Source organism: Haemaphysalis longicornis, unplaced genomic scaffold (genome assembly GCF_048455015.1).
Source record: "Haemaphysalis longicornis isolate Haplotype H1 unplaced genomic scaffold, Haemaphysalis longicornis Haplotype H1 scaffold_4, whole genome shotgun sequence".
Lineage (NCBI taxonomy): Eukaryota > Metazoa > Arthropoda > Arachnida > Ixodida > Ixodidae > Haemaphysalis > Haemaphysalis longicornis.
In genome coordinates this window covers 3,383,015-3,399,989 of record NW_027526361.1, presented here as the reverse complement: position 1 = coordinate 3,399,989, position 16,975 = coordinate 3,383,015, and the positions used below count along the sequence as shown (strand labels likewise).

Here is a 16,975-nt window from a genome sequence, read left to right as displayed (position 1 = left end):
CGTACGAAAGGCCGGCATAGAAATATGTGTACGGGTGACTTTAGCTGCAAGATTTGTCGGACAATAAGGCACGTATGCTGCCCCATCACTCTCTCAAGACTGGAAGGGCTCCTAGACATGCAAATGGTTGAGGACCACGGTGCTACACAATCTCAATATAATGTCAGCGATCCGCGGAGAGCGCAGCTCACAGCTCGGGGGAGCCGTTTTACATTTAGCTCCGTGTCTTAAATTAGCAGCGTGTCTCCGAGAGCAAAATGTGTTGCCATAGACGCTTCTCGGTCCCTTTGCTTCAAACCTCGTTCGCTACCTGATCGCTGAAGCATTATGTAAAGGATGATTTCTTGCTGCCTTTTACATGGCAAATTTCCTTAGGAACTAGAAACTGACGAGCTTGTGTGCCTATTTCGAATCCTACCACTCTAGCAAACACGCCCGAAAGGTCGAGGATGGTGAAGTGGATGCGTGCAGGCCACGGAGGTCGCAGGGGAGCGCCAATAACAATGACGCTGCAGCAGGCGCACCTCCCAGCCAACAGCTCGAGCGCGGCGTCAGCGTAGGCTCCCAGGGCCACGGTGCTGAGGACGAGGCCGGCCGCGGAGAGCTGCGGGCCCAGCTGCAGCGTCTCGTTCGCCCCCTGTAGCTGCTCGGCGTGCGTCACCAGGACCACGCTGGCGCCGGCCGACCTGGCGCCCCCGGAGGTGAGCAGCTGCCCGCGCCGAGGGAAACGAGGAAGGAGACGACACGCTGGGGAACTCGAAAGAGAGTTGAATGACAACATGAACGGTGGTTAGTTTGTTGTATACATGTGCGAAGTACGATGGCCTCGAAGGGGAGAGGCCAACTTCAAATCCAGCCAAGCCGTCTTCGGCTTGGGTTTAAGTTGGCTTGGCTGGCTTCAACGTTGGCTGGCTTGGAAGTTGGTTCAACAGGATGGAAAGTTGGGCGAGTTGGTGTTGATTCATCTTGAAAACAGGCGCGGAAGGACATTGACTAAAAAAAGATATACACAGGACGACGCGCTACTAGCAGCTGGCAACATTTATTAAAGGAGCCATGAAGACAAAATCCAAGTTGGGTTTATTAGAAAGACTGCTTAGTCCCGATAACAATGATACCAATCCCATCGTAATCTTCGAACAAATAACGGAGATGTTAAAGAAAACGTGTTAAGCAGTCGCGACCCCCTAGCCAATTTCCCCGCAACTTTTCTATGACGTCACGGAACCTTGTTTGTGCGATTGGCGGCCGCCTAACTCACCTGTCGCGCCGACACATGACTGGACGTCTGTAATGGGGCCTCTAGTTCCATTTGACCGCATCACTTGAATGCTAACGTGCAGTTAACGCACTGAAAATTATGTTTTATTGTTGGCCCATATGACGTCATTCTTGCTCATAACACGTCACTGTGGCGCAAAATTCGAACATTTTAAAATAATTCTTGCTTTTTTTCGTTAAAACACATCTTTTGTGGCTGTAATGGAGCTGAGTGAGATACTGAATCCTAGTTCTTTCAAATTAAACGAAGTTGTATTTTCTCTTCATGGCTCCGTTAAGAAACAAATACATAGGGTGACCAACCGACATAATCGAACTGATTAAGACTTATACAGAGATCAGAATTACTTCAGACATAAAAAAATACCACCTGTAATATGCTATCACCGCACGTGTCGTCCAAGAAACGCCAACTCTGCGTCTTGCAGACTGACTGAAGGATGACTTACGCACATCGACCCCTCCCGGCTGATATTCCAATCTCCCTTTGTGTCCTGCCTCTTTGCCTAAACAACAAACAACCCGACAAAGAAGGGTTTTTCGTCGTAATTCCTGGTGGTATGTTCAAGGAAAAGCCTGCGCTGCTGTGCACAAACATTTTAGGGAGGTGTGCGAAAAACCGGCAGGTGGGAAGAAGAAAGTATTGGAACTCCTCAATCGGGTGAACTTGATGAAGGTGTGCAGTGAAGTGAAGCAGCTACAAGGTACATCCTTGGAAGCGTTTTTCTCGGTAAAAACGCACAAGCCAGACAATTCTTTTAGAACCATTATCTCAGAAAAAGGTACGCGGTACCGTGCTGTGTCTACGTACTTGCAGGTGCACCTGAGTGGCCTGAAATTGGATGAGCCTTTTGTTATTCCTAACTCTTCTGCTGTGGTCAGTTTTCTAAGGGAGGGAGACCTACACGCGCCTTATGGGTTTAGCATTGACATGGAAGATTTGTATTACTCGTTGCCGCACAGTGAGTTGATGAGCAGTGTGAAGGAGTGCATATACAATAATGACGAAATTAATTTCGTTGAAAAATGTGGAATTTCCGTGGAGAGTTTTTTTAGAGGTTTTGTTGTTTTACATGACGCATACATACGTGGGCTGGGAGGGTAAGACGTATGTTCAGAGATCGGGAGTGTGCGTTGGCTCGAAGGTGGCACCCATATTGAGCAGTATTTTTTTGTCGAAGGTGGATAAGGCACTTGAGGTGCATTTGGACGGGCTTGTGCACAAAGTGTACAGGTATGTAGACGACTACTTGGTGTTAGTTCAATCCGCTTTGATGAGACGCGTGAGGAAGTGCTTGGGCTGTTTTCAAAAATCGGGCTGGGACTGACTTTCACGTTTGAAGTGCCAAAGGAAAGGAAACTGCAATTTTTGGATGTGTGCCTGTCTTTCGAAAAAGACCACATCTGTTGGATGCAATCACCAAGAACAACAAAGCCGCTTCTTGACTATCGCTCAGGACTTTCCCGGCTGGTTAAAGGGACACTGAAGTGATTTGTAAAGATTGCGGGATTAGGAGCGCAAATTGTAGTCCGGAGTCCCCAGGCCCTGTTTCGACCACTCTTAGCGCGTTTACGCGAATTTATTTAGTAGAAAAATCAATTCGAAAATGCTGTCCTCCTCTCTGAACCCTCACCCATTTTCGGTGGCGTTTTCGTGTGACGTCAGGAGGAGAGGAGCTGGCAATTGGCTGCGCTACTGCACGGCTCGCCGACCTTCCAACAGAGTCAGTCAGCCCAGCGTTTCGTCCGCCGGCACCGACAGGTAGGCGCAAATCGTTCACTCAGTTGAAGCGAAGCCAGGACACGTTTGTGAATGAATGAATGTGCCTTTGTTTACTTTGTTAGTTTGTACACTGTATCCAGCTCCAAGTCGAGGTCGCTTCACACAAGCGTTGCACAAGCGCACATGCGACGCTTCGCTGACTGGTGCGCCAGTAGGAAAATCTAAGGCCACTTGAAGGCGGGAGAAGAGTCAGCGAAGTCAATATAGGTACTAAGGAAATAAAATAAACTGATACTTTTACCGTACAGCGTAAAACTAGGGTGCAGGAAGCACTTTTTTTGCGCTGGGCGAACAAGCATAGCGGTCAGCAGCACGACTACGCACCTGCGAACGCATTTCCGTCTAAGAAATGCAATTGCTAGACGTGAGATATTGTAAAAACTTGGGGGACGCTTACTGCACGAGCGCAGTACAACAAATAGTCACCCAAGCTGCATGAAATGCTAAAACTAAATAAAAGTGTAAACTGGTTATACATTGTATACCTTATATTTGCAAGGTCAGCAGAGCTCGCCCCGTGGCAGAGTGGTCTGGTGCGCTAGTAATGTTTGCTGCAAGTGTTTGGCAAGTCACGAGTTCGAGTCCCCGAGGGCACATTCTTCTTTTTTACAAGTTGACTTTTTCGTTTTCGGCCCATGTCTTCATTTCTGAGTACACATTTTTTGGGCCGTAACTTTCAATGCTCCACGAACTAGTTCACAGAACGCGCGCAGGACGACACTGACGCGCTAGCGAGTTCTCGTTGGCGTGCTGTTGCCATAAGCACCGACGGCTTGCAGGCAGTGGGCACAGGCCAGAATCAACAGACCCTTGGCCTGGTGCGAACACGCTTTTTACGATAGGGGCATGAGTGAGGGAGCTCTAAATATGGGGGAAAAGAGCATGGCATTTGAGCGTCTGCGGGAACGCAGAGGGCGTTCATCCACTGCGTAGGCCTCGGCTAGTGAATGCTACGCATAGAGTTTCTTACAATATACACTAAAGAGGAATCTGGCGCTAGCGTCTACGCGGCTCACGTCAAGGCCGTCTGTGTTGTCATCGTGGACGATGACAAGATAGAACGCATACAAGCATATAGTTTCTTAGTAAGTATACAAGCGCCCGTATCTGTAATTGTCTTCGTCGAAAAATGTTTTGTTTCTTCTTTTCGTCGGCTGCAAATTTCGCGGCGGCATATTACCCGCTCAGTCATACGTCCTTCGACTGCGGCATAAGCAACGTCAGGTGAGATCACGTACTGCCTGCTGTTTCACCAAACACGGCTACCGCAGAACAGGCAGGATTTCGGCTTGCTTGTAGCTCGTAAACGTGTTAATGCATAGTGAAGAAAGCAAATCCCCAAAACTGCTTAAAAATACTTACTAAGAAACTCTATGTTTCTACGATTCGAAGCCGTCCTGGGAGGCTTATCTAATGCATTTTACAGCCGACATCATGGCAGAAGCGCGGTACGACGATTACTGAGATATCGAGAATGTCCATCCAACGATGCCGTCGGATGCCAAGCATGTTGTTTTACAGAACCGAAACCGAAACTTGTTTGAATGAACCTTGGACATCGTTTAATCACGGTGCCACCTCCTCCCGACGTCACAGCCTTTAGTTGGTGCGGCCGCCGCCAACCGCGCATGGTAGTTTTTCTTCTTTCGCGCTTTGTTAAATAATTACCGACTTGTCAACCGGATAAACGATGAAAAGTGTGCTAATTTGAGCCAGTCTCCTCAGTGCAAACAAAAACGGTAGCTTGACAAATTCACTTCAGTCTCCCTTTAAGAATAGCATAGCATGCTTACGGTCAGCACTCGACAAGTCGTGCACGCACTTGATGGGCACTATAGTTTTGATTGCCAAGTTAAAAGACTGAAGGAGGCGGGGTTTCCGGATGGCGCTATTGCAGCCACGTGCGAAAATATCAGACGTGCCATCAAGCAAGCCAATGACACGATTGTTTCGAAACCTGCCCCACAAGAAAGAAAAAGAGTGGAAAAAATCCCGTATGTTCATTGGCTCTCTCATGGCATCAAGAGAGCGGGTTCCTGATACGGCGTGAACGTTGTGTTTTCTGCCGAGAAAAAAGTAGGCCAGATGTGCTCTGCCGTTGGTAGACGCATTGATACACCGGGGCGGCACAAAAAAGGCTGCCACGTGAAACATGGAAAGCAGTTCGTTGCTTGCACCCTTGGCAAGGCCTACATCGGGCAAACAGGCAGATGCCTGAACATAAGGTTACGGGAACATCACTGTTCGCTGGTGGGCAGGCCTTACACGCACCTGGCTTCGCACTGTAAAGAGTGTCAGGTACAGTGCTTACGGATTGAAACGCGACACTGCGAGTGCGTGGCATGCGGTACATGCAGCGCCGCACGTGGACGCCCGTGGAAGCTGGGTGTTGCATTGTGGTATACCACCAGGATGAGAGCATTTTGACTGCAGGCTCGCTGCTCCCGGTTGCCAATAAGCGAGGCTGTGGTTCCCCGCAGCGACAACTGTGCGCTGCGAGCCTGGAGCGCGTTTGTGCGCCGGTGGTAGCCTCCCGGCGGTACGCGCAGCCAATATCGCGACATCGTCTGCTCGCACGCTCTTGCTACGAGTGCCCTTCCGATGCGACACAGATAATGTGCATGTAAGGCATGGTCACGCTTCTCTGAATAAAACGAGCGTCTGCTCGAAGAAACAGACAACTTTATTCCATGATATAAACTAAAAAAAATAGAGGAGATCCGACGAAGTACTAATGCCCCGCAGCACACGCGAACGTGCCTGAAAATGCGTCTTTCCTTATTTTTAGTTTACATCCTGGAATAAAGTTTGCTGCTCCATCGAGCAGCCGCTCGTTTTATTCAGATAAGCATGACCGTGCATTACATGAACATTACTGGGTCGCATCGGAAGGGCACGCGTAACAAGAGCGCACGCACACAATGTCGCGAAATCGGCTGCGCGCACAGCCGGGCTACTACCGTCGGCGCACAAACGCGTTCCAGCGCTCCAGGCTCGCAGCGCCCCGCTGTCGCTGCGGGGTACCACAGCCCCGCTCATTGGCAACCGGAAGTAGTAAGCCTACGGTCAACACGCTCTCATCCTCGCGCTATACCGCAATGCAACACCTAGCTTCCACGGGCGTCCACGGGCGGCGCTGCATGTAGCGGCGGCCACGCGCTCGGAGTGTCGCGTTAAAGTGAACAGTTCACTTTAGCCGCGTTTCAATCCGTGAGCACTGTACAGGGGGGTGCAAACTCCTTTTCGAAAAAACAACCGTGTTGTTTAGGCACAGGGGCAGGACACAAAGGAAGCTTGGAATATCAGCCGGGAGGGGTCGATGTGCGTGAGTCATCCTTCAGTCAGTCGCAAGACGCAGAGTTGGCGTTTCTTGGACGACACGTGCGGTGATAGCATATTATAGGTGGTATTTTTTAATGTCTGGAGTAATTTTTATTTCTGTATAAGTCTTAATCAGTTGGATTATGTCGGTTGGTCGCCCTATATATTTCTGTTTCTTAACAAATGTTGCCAGTTGCTAGTAGCGCGTCGGCCTGTGCATATCTTTTCTTAGCCAACGTCCATCCGCGCCTGTTTTCAAGATGAAGTTGGCTCAGCGATTTCGAAGTTTCCTGAGCCAACTTTGGCTCAGCTAGGCTCAGCAAAGGTTGCCGGGAAGGTAATACCTGCGTGGCCGCGGCGAATCCTTGCGCCAGCGGCACACCGCGGCGGCCGCAGTCGAAAGGCACCAGGAGCCTGAGGGCCCGCCTGGAGAGTGCCTCGATGCGCGTCAGGTTGGCCAGCACGCGCGCCTCGTCGCCGGCGAGAGCCACCAGAGCCACCGAGGAGGTGCCCTCGGGAAGCCGCCATTGCAGGAACCTCGACACGCCCAGGTGCACCAGGCGCATCCAGCCGCCGCCCTGCAGGCCCCGCCGCGTGTACAGTCGTCAAAAGTGTTAACAACAACAAAGAACGAGGTGCCAGCCTACGACTTCGACCAAGCAGCCCAAATTTGTGCGCTGAATAGCCAGCCTGTGCACAGAGAGGCAGCATGCGATAGTGCACGGGAAAGTCAGCGAGGTAGTGCGCATGGGCTGGAGCAGCCTAGCGCAGAAGCCGGCGAGCCTCGTGGGCGAAGATTATCAGGCGCCGAAGATGCGCCGGTGGCTTTCGCAAGCTGTCACTCTGTCAACAGGCTGGCACCGGCTTCTTTGTTGCCGTTAACACTTTTGAGGACTGTACATGCACCACTACTGTCACACGGGCGCATAGCCATGCAGCTAGGCTGGTCTCGCCCCACAAGCTTCGTTACCCCCATCACGAGTGACTGTAGGTTGCAGAAAAAAAAAATCCAGTGGTCGGAACTAGGCGTATCAGCTGCAGCTGTCTATTCCATATTTGGCAAAAAACCACATACGGCCACGACTTCCGGTGAGATAGAACATACGCGGTTGGCCATTACTAGCGGCTCGCTGAGTTCGTGCAAGTCAGGTAAACCATCAATTACGTCAGGGTGATTCCACGAGAACGAAAATGCGTGTACACGCGTATTTTTTGTTTTTACCGTATTTTATGATTTATGCGCAAGCCAGAGAATAGCGTAAAATTTTAATTCGTTTTCCTCTACCATGCGTACTTCCCGAGAAAAGAAATTGCGAAGGTGGCGTGGGTGACGCGCGATTTTCGGCGGGTGCAGTTTTTTCCAACTTTAAAGCTTTGTACACGGCAAGGTTTGATCGTCCTAACTAAAATATGTTTGAAAACAAAAACTAAACCAAAATGACAAGCAGGTCAAGACAACTTTCGCGTTTTGCCGGGAACAAAAAAAAATTAGAAATTAACTGTGAATTCCGGCCAGACTCTAGCTTGTCGCTTACTTTGACACCCCCTTGTCGGCAATCGTTGCTAACTTAGAAGTGATGGTTAATGTAGACGAGCTTTTGTAAACATATCTGCAAAATATCGCTTGTCTAGAAAAAATATAAATATGCTCAAAAAAAATTGCTGTGCTTTGTTCTAAAAAAGCGTAACCTAAAAAAAAAAAAGACACGCTCTCGATTTCCTTCAAAACTGGTGAAACGAGACTTCTCTGCTGGAAAACATGTTGCGTCAGTTTGTTTGCACCGACGGCATAAGCGGCTGAAATCACGCGCTCTAGATGCCTCACCGTACCGTGAGCTCCGCTGTTGCCGCTGCTTTTCAGGCTTGGCGCTTTGATGAAATAGTGCCTGTCCGCATTTGGCGGCTGCACCAGGGACATTCAAGCCCTTGAAGTCCTTCTAGAAGAGAAATCCGCATTCTTTTCCCTTTTTTATTGGTGGCGTTTCAGTGAATAAACACTAGCACAGCTACACCTGTGGCGATGACCCGCCAAAAAAAGCACGCCTTTCCGGGAGGAACTTTTCTTTTGGCAAAAACAAAAAGCAGGGTGAAAAAAGTTTTATTGGTGTGACGACCATCGTAAGTGACCCAGTTTCGGGCGGGTGCGACAATGTGGGTGCATTTGATCTGCCCATGGTAACCATAGCACTCGACGGGCGCATTTCCGCAAGTTTGGCGCGCTCCAGCCATTTTTCCCGAGGGTGGAAATATACCGACCATTGAAATAAGCAATAAGGTAGCGGGCTTCTGCGCATGGGCGACAACGATGCCAGCAGCGGCTGTGACGCGCCCATCCCGGGACACGCCGTGAGTGCGTGAACTCATCGTGAGGCCAAGTACAGAGTCGGTTGTAATAAATGACCTAACATGTTGAGCTGTCTAAAATTTGTTTTGTAGTCTTTATGGTGCACCCCTGTCTATTTTTCGGTTACATAGCAAAGTATCAAGGGGGAACTCTCACATGCCCCTTACAAGAAATTTGGTGTGCTGGGTTTAAATGTGCAAAAGTCAAGGAAAATCTAATAAGCATTTCGCTTCAATTTTGTGTTTCTGATCATGTCTTCTGAGATGCTTAAAAAGAAAAGAAATTGTTTTGAATTTGAGCCCCGTCATCCAGAAAACTATCAGGCGTCCGCGTTATTTCACTTCCGATCGCGGCCATCGTCCAGAGTAAGTCCGATCACCGCCATCGTTCCTCATAGCCCTATTCTATCAACATCTGAGATCACTTTGTTCTCGGGGAAAAGGCGTCAAAGTAAGCGGCAACCTAGCCCGATTTCAGAATTTTTTTTTCTCATTTTTTATTCACGGCAGAACGGAGGCGTTGTCTTGACGTATTTCTCATTTTGGTGTAGTTTTTGTTTTCAAACATATTTTGGTGGAAACAATCAAACCTAGCCGTGCACGAAGTCTTAAAGGTGGAAAAAACGGCAGTTGCCGGAAATCGCGCGTCACCCGCGCCAACGCTGCATTTTTTTTTTCTCGCGAAGGACGCACGCTAGAGGAAACCGGATTGTAGTTTTAGGCTATTCTCTGGCGCACGCATAACTCATAAAAATGGTAAAAAACAAACAATACTGGTGCACACGCATGTTCGTTCTCTCGTGGAATCACCCGTCAGCAGCAGCGTAAAACGCACACCGTGTGCTGAAATCAAAAGTTTCAAAAAACCGCTCATCATGGTTGCCGAGCCGCCGTTAGGCGCAGGAAGGGCGGAATGCTCTGCCAAGTTTTCAGCTCCGCCCCAGCTCCGACAGGCCGCAGATACAATGCTGCTGCTGCTGCAGTGTCGACCAACATGGATGCTCTACTCATTCAAAGGCTCCTTCCTCATAGAAGAAGACTGCTGCAGTTTCTAACAGGGCCCCCTGTAACTTCGCCTTTCTTAAAGGGTGTCTCAAAAACAAACACACGCACGCACGCACGCACGCACACGCACACACACACGCACGTACGGACGCACGGACGCACACACGTTAACAGCTGCGATTATAAATATTTCAATTTCCAACCCAAGCCGCTTTACCACTCGCGGGCATACACTGTTGGCGCAAACGAGGCCAACACTTCGCGGTCGACCTGGTGAGCAGTGCGGTCCTTGAGCAGAGACGTCGTACTCACGCACATGCCCTCGGAGGTGTCGAGCAAGAGCACGACGCGCACGCTGGTGTTCGCCCGAGGCTGCACGAAGCGGAACGAGGTGCGGCCCGCCGAAGGGGGGGCCTCGCGATTTCTGCACGCAATTCGCAAACGCCGTCATAAAGAACCGGCGCACAGGAATGCACCGACATCGACAATCGGCTCCGTCTGACGGACTCCGCGAAGCGTTGGGAAAAGCTAGAGCGAGAACAGCGGACGCGGCGGCGGCATTGCCCAGCGAGGGCTGCAGATGCACCGGCGACAATTGGTCTCTTCCTTTTGCCACTTGGAACCGCCCACAACTGCTCTAGGGCGGCTGCGAATTTTTCTTTTGCCCACAGAATTTTCCCTTCGACAGCAGTTCTGCGCTGCCCATGAGCTGTAAAAATGCTTCTGGACTGGCAAATGGAAAAGGCCAGGTGTTCCTCTGCGGTTGCCGTGGTCACGTCTTCTGCTTGCATGAGCAAAGGCGCCTTAGGACTAATTTATTATGCACGTTGTTAGCAGCGCCTATTCTCCCCTCGCGACTCCTGCAAAGCTGCACTAAGTTATTGGTACAAAGTGTAGTCGATGAAAATTACCTCTTCGTGTGAATTTCAGAGTGCTACATTCACCGCAATGCTTCGAAGGTAGTAATTTACGCTTGAGACGAAAAACAGGAGGTGCTTACAAAGCGAAATCTTCGTGAGAATAGATGAGCTCTGCAGTCGGTTTTTTCCTGCATAGGACATTGTGCTGCGTAGGCAGGTACCTCGCCAGCGTGGGATTGTTCTGCAAAGAAAAAGAAAAGGTGTGCATGCCACGCAACATCCCATTCGCCACATGTGGCTATGCAATGTCCAAGTGCTTTCGATATCATACTCTGAGATCACAAAATGAGTTGCTGATGATTGCCACACTGAGGTTCTTCTAATGGAGTAAAATTTTTATACGGACAGCGTCTTTCACGACAACTTGCACCCTTTCGCTGGGTCTATACACCATTTTCCTTGCTAGAGGTGGGCGCCGCCATTTGCTTTTTCCGACCAGACGATAGCGCCGTCTATGAAGCGACCGCCGAAACCTCCGCGCTGGGCGGTTAAGTGCTCCGTTCTTTCCGTGCGTCTGCTCGGTACCCGTGCATTGCCGAGTGAACCATAGTGGTTTGGCGTTAAGTTAGCGGTTGCAGTGCTTGTGTGTGTGTGTTCTGTTTTGTTTTCATCATCTGCGGACAGGTTTTAGGTCCTAATTTGCTGCCAGAGCGGAAAATGCCGACCCCGGCTGTTGCGAGCAGCAGTAGCAGTGTGGTAGTGGTGCCGGTGGTGCCCCACAGTTCCGCGATGCAAATGTACCGGCATGGCACCGACTGACATAGAAATCGATATCGGGGAGTAAATACGTGTTTTCAATGCCACCGTGCTTGTTTTGTGCACCGATTAGTCATGTTTGCGGAAGCGTGGACGTCGAACGCGGAGCGCGCACAGCATATGTGGGTCACGCTGATCCGCACTCGCGATGGACTTCCGACGAGGCGATTGCTATGCTGTTGACATTGCAATGCAATATAATCTTTCTTAACTAGACTTATGCCGGTTACTGACGAAACGAAATTTCATGGGCGAAGAAATAACACGACCGCACAACCAGTCAAATCACTATTCAAAGTTTGAGCAGAAGGGCCGACGTTCGGGCGAGTTAATATTGGTCGATCATGATCGTGATCATGATTGACCTAACTTTGCGTAGCGCATGTGGCCTCTCGCTCGGAGCCCACCTTTGTGAAACCACTGCTTGCACCACAAATGCTTTACGCGACCAGCAGTAACTGTTTTGTTAATGTAATTTTTAGATTCCGTGACAACGCAAAAGGATTAAAAGCTTTTCCTTTGACCGCGTTGTGAACAGGTTGAGCTATTTTCCAAATGCAGCGTTCACGCGTATCTGGAGCTGCGTTTCCACATTGGGCTGCCTGCTTATCCTGCTATCGACCAGCAGTGTGCGAAGGAGAAAGTTATCCTTTCATATCGCTTGGCAGTGTAATGCGTTGGCCTGAAAAAATGTAAACAGAACGCCGTGATTTTAAAGGTTAGATTAGATGAAAAGGGGATTTTTAATGCCAATCGGCTGTAATGACAAAACAATATATGGTATTTTAATGACTACAAGGAACCAGAAGTTATTGTAATGTTGTATTGTATCGCCGCTCGTGAAAGATCAGGTGGTCAAAATTAACCCGGAGCCCTTCACTACGGCGCGCCTCATCACCCATGAAGCGTCGGGGCGTTAAATAACATAATGAATCAATTGATCAATCAACCAATGCTGTATTGTAAAGGATAAAGTTGCTTCTAACATTTCAGGGGGTTCCCTTCTCTGTCTCAGCTTTGCGTGTGATAAATGAATTTTGCTCCGTCTGCTTGCCGTCCAAGTGCACCGAACAAACCCTGGAGTTGGTCGTCGGTACAAAGTCGTTGCGATTTATCAATGGAATCCACCGATATCTCAACTCGGTGTGCGTTGGGAAGCGATGCCGCAAAAACACGCCGCAACCGCACTGCATTTTCTCCAGGCAGTGTCGTGCACATGCGTGCTGTCAGCGACTGTTTCTCGCTTTCTCTGGTTGTTCAATAACCCACCACCGCGCAGTGCTGACCAAGCGACGTTTGCGCCTTGAACGGCATCGCATCATTGGCTAAAACAGTTTAAAGTTCCGCAAAAACTAAGCACACGGTGCGAAATACTCCTGAACTACGCAGCGGAGCACACCGCGCCGAGCGATGTTAGCAGCCCAGCGCGCACAGGCAACGCTGGTCGGCCGCCGAGAGAACTGGTTTGAGAGTATTTTCCTCCTTTCCCGGCTGCTTATGGAAAATGGTGTATAAGAAGAGGAAATGAATTTAAGCCCGACGGATGAAGTTGTTCCCAGCCCATTTGCCTGATAGAGGACACACAGCTTCACTGAGTAAAGTTTAGATAAGCCATCAGCTCATCGTGTCTGTGCTTGGCCGGCGACAAGAATAAAAGGTCAGGCGAGAGAGAATGCAGTTACCAGTCCCTGACGCCTGCCCCCCCTCGGCGAGTCTCTTGATGCTCTTGTGTACAATGAAGCGGTCCCGTAGAGCTTTGGCGCCCTTCTTCGCGGTCCTGACGGGCTGCTGACAGGCATGCAGCGTGAATTCACTCACAGACGCGGCGTACGGCATCCGGAGCAGGTTCCTGAGCTCGGCCCTGTTGCCGAAGTCCACGTACAGGCGGCAGTCCGGCCTCACGATGCCCGCCGGCGTGGTCGCGCACGGGCTGCCGTCGGACAGCGACAGCGTCCCGGACACGCCCTTCGCCTGGCTGACTGGGTACACCTGCGCGCACGACGACCAGGACAGCGGGGAGCCACTTGTCGAGCGTCGCCTGCCACTCGCGCCCTGACAGCCCTGACGTCAGCACGAATGAAGCCCGGGCGCTCTAGGGGAATCTGGTGCTTTGGCTTCACCGCAATTCACGCGAGGGATCAACCCGTGCCGCCAACAAAGCGAATTCGGCGAATGACAGCAACGCGCATTCTATTTGACCAAACGATGTTTTTTTTCCGGCATGCACTGCGCAATGCAGAACGCCTCGCTTGCACTGCGTGATGCCGCAGCGCGGAGCGAACTTTTGAGGCAAATCATATGCCCGACATCGTCAGTCGCCGAAATGTCATTGTTGGCTGCGTGATTCGTCAGTCGATGTCGTTGTGGTGAAGCCGAACCACGGGATTGCTTCAGAATATATGTGTGCATCCATGGTTGCACCGCCTGTTGCCGCACAATACTTATACAGTGAAAGCTCGCTAATTCGACCCCCGTTAATTCGGAAAATCGGTTAATTCGACCTGCATGCATGGTCCCTACAATTGTATACAGGAGTCAATGGAGCGGAAATCTCGTTAATTCGGAAAAATTTTAGCGCGCAACGGTTAATTCGACCTACCGTCGCAGCCTGCGAGGTCGCCCAGTCAATGCGGAGACAGCAAAAAAAAAAAAAAAAAAACACTGCCAGGAGCAATGTTTTTTTTTTCAGTATAGCTTAAAAAGAAAAAAAAGGTATGCCGCATAGGCCGACCGCATGGTCATCGGCATCATCCGAAACGGCTAGGTGGCGCAAGCTGAAAAGGTTAGGAGAGGCCCTGACGTCACGTTTGTGAAGCCACAGCCGCCATGACATGAGCCTTGTTCCCACTATCCTCTGCTGTTTCCGGTTTGATTTGACTAACATGGCGTCGCCCTGCCCTCCCGCTTCGCAGCGAAAACAGCTTCGTCGCTGATTCCTCGGTGTGATGTCATGTTCTCAGTTGTTGATTTCGCCTTCAATTTGGCCATTCTAACCCTCACCTAAAGTTTCAATCGACAAACGGCCTTCGTTTTTGAGATAGAAGGACGATTTTTCAGCTCTAAGCCTGCAAAGTAGCGTTTGTCGTCGTTAGAGTGAACTAGAAGTATTAGTTCACTGTAGTCGTCGTCATAGCAACAGGCTCGCGGGATCACGAGTGGCTACTGCAGTGTCTGTTCGTAGATGGCGCTAGGAATCCAGGCACCCTAGAGTTCATTTATATAGCTCCCGCAGGGAGCCTGCGGGAGCTATATACAGGAACTCTAAGGCACCCTACGCGCGGCGTGCGTCGCGCACGATTGCAAACTACGTGCGCGTGGACTACGTACGCTTTTCACGTTTGCGCACTTGAACTCTGCACACTCGTGAAACTAAAGCTGCCTAATCTCACTTCACGTGAATAAGTGGCTGCAGTGGTTTGCAAGATGCCTCACTGTTGCGTGCCGAATTGTCTGTCGCGCTCGCGGTTCACGGGTAAGTATATTCGCCCATGCGCTATTTGTCGAGCAAACCGGAAGCACTACGTGTATGCCTCACCTTGTTTTGTGTTCGCTGAGAATAGATTCCCAACTGAAGCAAATCGCCGCAGAAAGCGGGTGGACACTGCCGAAGCTGCCAACGCGCACCTTTTCACCGGCAGACCGATAAGGATGGAAAACCACTGCGCGAATCGACGAGATATCGCCACCAGATAACGGCAACTATGCTCACCGACCACGCCGATTATTAACCATCGGGTGTCGATTTTGAAGGATACCACAAATGAAATGGCAGTAGAAGAAACGCTGCGAAATCAGCTGTAGTGCACAGATTGCAGACGACGACGACGCCCCAGCGGCTGTACGCTGTGTTGCCAACGTAGCGAGGAAGCCACAGTCAAAGCGCCGTAAAAAATTGTCCGTGGCATTTTGCCAGGTTTAGCCTACGCAGCCGTAAGGAAGTACGCAACACTGTTTAAGGGCTCAAGAAAAATGACGTCACTTCTACCACACTTTTTGCAATGCATTGGGATGCTAGGGGCTACAGTGAACTAGAATACTTGGGCAGTGGAAAAAGCAGTGGTCAACCCCACGCGGTGGCGCTCGCGTGCCCCGACCGAGCGCTTTTTCGCCACCGGAAGCGGCGGCCAGGCGTGCGTTCGGTCAGTCTCCGAGGAACGACAGTTCTTCTTTTTTCGTGTAAAAATAGTAGAGAATGCTTTTGATGTACCAAGGTTTTTATGGGAAAGGTACCTACGTCGTGTATTTACTGTTTGCTCATTTCTTCATTTTTTTTTTTGCTGCCAACCCCTCCCCCTACACTATATAAAAAAAATACTATCCGGCGCCTGGCTTCGATCCCTCAACCCTGCGGGCGGAACGCAATGTACATGGTGCTCTACCCACTGCGCCACAAAGCCGACACAGAATGTGAGGCTACGAACGCGCTTTATATCCTTGACTCATTCAAACTACGTCAAGAAGCTGCTGATACAACGCATTCACTACCACCAACTCCCCAAACACTAAACGTTAACGCAATACACCCACCCCCTATGCGACGCATTTACTCGAGTCCCCCTCGCGGGGAGATGGGCCCAATGTTTAGTGTAAATTCATCGTGTGGCGAATGCCCGTTGAATAGCTTTGCAAATGCTATTAGTAATATAGCAAGGCTTTTACGGGAAAAGTACAGCTATGTCGTGGGCATGTATTGTTCATTTTTTTCAACCCATTTGGCCAACCAAGCAGACCGTGTGTGTCGTGCTTTAGTGATCGAGGCTAGCGTGTGGATACTTTGTTTGCTAAGATTTCTTCCGTGTTGTCTTAGCCGAAGAAGCAGCGTGGTGCGCTTTTTCCGTTCTTTTTTTTTTTTTTCAAATTTGATGCACGCTAGAGCACTGCACAGGCCACAGTTCCCAGGCCCGGCCCGAGCCCGACAAAGTTTTCAAATATAAGCCCGAGCCCCGCCCCTAACCAACAAAATTTAATAAAATAAACCTGAAACCGTCGGATGGTTTTGGAATATCAGCCCGCGTCCGACAGACTATAGAAATGAGTCCGAAAACATTTGGTGTTTTCAACCTGACAACGTAACATAGAGCGAGTATATTGGACTTCGAATTTTTAAAAATTGGACCGAGCTAAATATATATCCGGACACAGAAAAGGGATTTCAGGAATATCGGCGAAATATATTTTCATTGAAGCTGCAGTGACTTCGCACTTCGATTTTTTTTTTTTCATTTAACCTCATTCAATGAGCAAACTTTTTGGTATAAACAATCACGAATTTGCGCGCACGACTGCCGGGCTTCAGACACTGTGTGCATGCGCCAGGGCCAGGAATGCCCGAAAAAAGATTTGTTGAAGGCCGAGCCGTGCGCCGGGCCCGAGAAAATGCGTGCCACCAAGCCCGGGCATTTGCAGTGCACTAATCCACACAACACACACGATATGTTTTTATTAACTTTACTCGAGCGAAAAGCATCAACATTCGCCACTGTAATTCTCGGAAAAAGCACCATACGGCACACTTTATAGCGTGATCATTTTAAAACTGTACAGTTCATTGGTCGGTGGCTACCCG

The 16,975-nt window shown here is 49.9% G+C and overlaps 1 protein-coding gene across 7 annotated transcripts in view; it reads right to left on the bottom strand.

Annotated features, from left to right (window-relative positions):
• The window catches only part of LOC144178120 (calcium-activated chloride channel regulator 3A-1-like), a 48,952-nt gene extending 35,499 nt beyond the window's left edge, over positions 1-13,453 (bottom strand). For 5 of the 7 annotated variants that reach the window (XR_013323951.1, XR_013323950.1, XM_077705658.1 and 2 more), the window contains exons 1-5: positions 13,092-13,347; positions 10,734-10,834; positions 10,046-10,157; positions 6,730-6,963; positions 525-709 (exon numbers count right to left, since the gene is read on the bottom strand). Coding sequence is in view for 5 of the 7 variants with exons in the window: in XM_077705658.1 (XP_077561784.1) it covers positions 525-709; positions 6,730-6,963; positions 10,046-10,157; positions 10,734-10,834; positions 13,092-13,208 (749 nt within the window). In the remaining 2 variants the exon portion in view is untranslated. Of the gene's footprint in view, positions 1-524; positions 710-6,729; positions 6,964-10,045; positions 10,158-10,733; positions 10,835-13,091 lie in introns of all 7 variants that reach the window. The other 2 variants (XM_077705660.1, XM_077705659.1) reach the window with 2 other exon arrangements.
• Between the last annotated feature and the right edge of the window lie 3,522 nt (positions 13,454-16,975).